The following is a 3,774-nucleotide window of genomic DNA, read 5'->3' as shown; positions in this document are numbered from 1 at the left end:
TATTTTGGATACCCAAAATACTTCGGCTCGGATCGGATTAAGTTTCAGTTCTTCATATACCAAAATTTTGAATAATTCGGATATTTAATCAATTTCAGTTTGGATCTGGTACTACTTATTCGGATTGGGATTGTGATCGGTTCGGTTCTTTGAATTCGAGTTTTTTGTCCAATCCTAAATAGTGATATAAAAAACAAATAGCATCATTTTTTTTAACTACATCCGCGCGATCAAAATCTAATTACAATTAAAGATTGTACAATACATGTTTTTACCCTTTATACTAAGAAAATAATAAGTAGCTAGAAATTAATGTAAATTATTCACATCAGTGGCTGATCTCGTGTGATTGAGTAATTAACGTTAATATTATGTCATTGGATAATTGACATCTTAGAAAATATACCGTGATTAGTAGTAGCACTCCTAGCTTTACAAAGAATGATTTGTAGGTAAGCCCTTTCTCAAAAAAAAAAGGAGATTTGTAGCTAAAATCGTCGTTGATTAATATCTATGATGGCGTTGGGGAAATGATATAAAGAGAAGATAATTAATAAGGTAGAATTATCATCTCTTAAACATAATTAAGATACAATGTAGAGCAAAATATTACAAAGTAACATAGACAAACATTTTCAACAACAATATAAAAACAAGACAATAATGGATTCTACATTAATTTTTATCCAAAAAAAAAAAAAATATATATAAAAACAAGACAAGTAAACCATTAATTCATTTTACTTATTGTAGACCATACTCTTCATCCTCACGACGATACATGAGTTCCGCTTAACTTGACGCTGCAACAATACAAACAACAGAGTAAGTTTGACTCATTAAAAAGAATTAAATCGCCGTCTCTAGCTAGATTGGGTAACTAATCACGTAAGAGAAGAAAACAAAAGAATGTGAACTTGCACTTAACAAAAAGCTTACTTGTCGCAGTTCATGCTATTGGAGATGGGATAAGGAAGGCTAACACCGCACTTTCCAGGAAGCCCAGATGCTATATTTTGGTTGAAACCAGGGACATATTTTGTAAAGGACTGTACGCATTTGCATGCTTGTTGACGATCTGGTGTGGTTTGAGCCATACCGTTCAAATTTCTTACTCCCCCACAGCATGAAGGCGGCACAATCCCGCCTTGCCTTAGGTAAAAGTAACAAGGACCCAAGCTACTTACCACTGTGTCACATGAGATTGCTGCATCTACTGAGGCAACTATGCACACTGCCAAGACAAGACATGTGAAGAATCTCAGAGCCGAAACCATTGTCTCTTGCTTTTCTCTTCTTTTTGTGTGCGCTAAGAAAATAGAGACACTTTGCTTTTGCGTTTCTAAGCTTCTTCTTTTGTTGTTGGATGAGAAAAGTGTGAGTTGATGAATGGATTTATATTAGGATTTGTACTCTGTATGTATCTTGATTTCAGACAATCAATAATTTATCCACTAGTAGAGGTTTGTACTCTACTACTGTGCGACTTAAATTTGAATACAGTCCAATTAAAGGCAACACCAACCATTAGAACTCTCCCAACTAACCCCATCACCTTCTTCATTAATTCCACTGGGACCTTCTATTTGTTTTGCCATTAATTAACTGAGGAAATTTTTTACTATGGCCTGTGTTTTTTTTTTAACTTTGTGCGGCAAACTATGGCTATTAACGGAAAAAGTACGAATGCATCAGAGCTGTCATACTAAGTATGCATCATCTTTTCGTATGGAAAAATCCGGGTGAAAGGAGAAAGCTAAGTATAGTTAAGTGAATAGCGTATCTCATCAACTGAAACTTGACCTCGACAAAATATCAAGAAAGTTAAAGTTTCGTTATCTAAGATATCATATGAGTGAATATACAAGCACACAGAAACAATATGTCAATTAGTATAAGAAACTAAAACAAAATTAAGTAAATGCATTCCAACTACCAACAAATTAACCCTGCTTAGTCACTACCTTTACCATCTAAAATTCCTATTTAAACCCATCATGAGCTTCTTCAGATCTCATATCAAACAACAAAGCATAACTAGAAACAGGTAAACAGAATATCCATATTCTTCATCAAACAAAGAAAAGCAAAACAGAAATGGCTTTGGCCCAGAGGTTCTTCACATGCCTTGTATTGACGGTGTGCATAGTTGCATCAGTAGATGCAGCAGTCTCATGTGGCACAGTGACAAGTAGCTTGGCTCCATGTGTATGATTTAGCATAAATAAAATAAAACACGTCTATATATGGACGCTTATCTCACACTATGTCTTTGTCTTATGGCTTGGTGATCTTTTGTTTTCCTCAGTTGTATTTTAATATGTTTTGAGATATGATGATGTTATCTTAATCCTATAATTTAATACCTACATCCAATACTGGCGGGAGATTTCTATATATAGAGTCTAACTGAAACTGTTATGGTTAAAACTATTAATTATCAAAATATACAAGGACACATACATTGGTCTAACGATGACGAATGTAAACAAGAAACTTTTTCCCCCACCCCCACCCAAATAACAACAAATATATATATAGATGGTTTTTAACATTTTTGTGGATATAATTTATAAATAAAGAACGTACGGTGTTTGTTATACAGCCACAACGATCTATAGAATATATAATATTCACGGTGAAACGAGGAGAATATGTGTATGCATGCCCATACAATTACATAGTAGATAGTACTACAACTAATAACCGACCAGCGATAGAACCTGCAGCTATCCTCCCCTGAGTTTACAACATGACAAATATTTTAGTCTATTTGCATGTATATAAAAAGCTGTGTCTACTAAAGAAATTCTAAGAGTGAATATGATTTTTACTATAATCCTTTTTATTACATTATCATATACCATCTCCGTTTCAAAATGATCCATGCTTTTAATAAAAAATTGTTTAAAAAGATATACTTTTATATATTTTAATATATATTTATTAGATAATAATGATAAACTATAAATTTTAAAAAATTGTGTTTCTTAAACTTGTATCGGCTACAAGTTATAGAAAAATTAATCACAAAAAAAAAATTCTAACCAAAATTTAAAGTGTGTAAACTCTTAAACATTTATCAATTTGAAACGGGAAGAATATGTGCGTAGTGTTGAGAATTAAACATATCTACATCTTTGCAATACCACTAAAAAAACTTTTGCTGAAAAATTATGTTTCTTTTATTATTGTACCTGAAAAATACATTATGTTTTTTTAGCCTTCATAGCGGGCATTCGATTTCGATGTATCAGTCATCCAAGTTCAAAGCGAGATAGACACAACTCATATTATTGTTACAAAAGAAACTAGCATTCTATCGTACGTGGCATCCCCTGTATATTAAAGGAGAAATATTTTTAAAACTTACCTAAAAAGTTTATTGGCAAAGAATGTGACGTGGTGACGTGGTTTCACGAAAAACTTTTATTTAGTAAAACGCTTAGGTGTCACGCAGAGAACGTTTCTCACCAAAACAGTGAATTTAATGCGTTCACACTAACATTCCTTTAAATAACTTCATACCATCTACAATTTTCTTGACGAACACTTTTACGTGATAAACCTTCAGCTTCAAGTTCGATTAGTTGATTTATCAATCCTTTCAATATAATCATAGCATCAATAAAGCTTCCTTATTCTTCTATACGTTTTTGTTAAAAAAAGTAACTCATCCGATCTATCGCCATTAAGTCGACAGATCTGTAGAGACGACAAAGCGATGAAACTTTAGTATGATGCCAAGTATTACTGAAAGAACCATTTTCTCCA

The 3,774-nt window shown here is 32.7% G+C and overlaps 1 protein-coding gene across 2 annotated transcripts; it reads right to left on the bottom strand.

Moving 5' to 3' along the window:
* Positions 1-536: 536 nt before the first annotated feature.
* Positions 537-1,454, bottom strand: LOC106335765 (non-specific lipid-transfer protein 3-like). Of its 2 annotated transcripts, XR_001268766.1 has the most exons (3): positions 940-1,454; positions 708-803; positions 537-646 (listed from the first exon to the last, which is right to left on the bottom strand). XR_001268766.1 is itself a non-coding variant. In XM_013774372.1 (2 exons), the coding sequence occupies exons 1-2, from the start codon at positions 1,275-1,277 to the stop codon at positions 770-772; spliced, it is 372 nt and encodes a 123-aa protein (XP_013629826.1). In that variant the 5' UTR covers positions 1,278-1,454; the 3' UTR covers positions 537-769. The 2 variants fall into 2 exon arrangements, 1 of the variants encoding a protein (XP_013629826.1); XM_013774372.1 differs by having other exon boundaries at positions 537-803.
* Between the last annotated feature and the right edge of the window lie 2,320 nt (positions 1,455-3,774).

This window comes from Brassica oleracea, chromosome C3 (genome assembly GCF_000695525.1).
Source record: "Brassica oleracea var. oleracea cultivar TO1000 chromosome C3, BOL, whole genome shotgun sequence".
Lineage (NCBI taxonomy): Eukaryota > Viridiplantae > Streptophyta > Magnoliopsida > Brassicales > Brassicaceae > Brassica > Brassica oleracea.
Note: the sequence above shows the minus strand (reverse complement) of the source record. Positions and strands in the feature narration are given on the sequence as shown.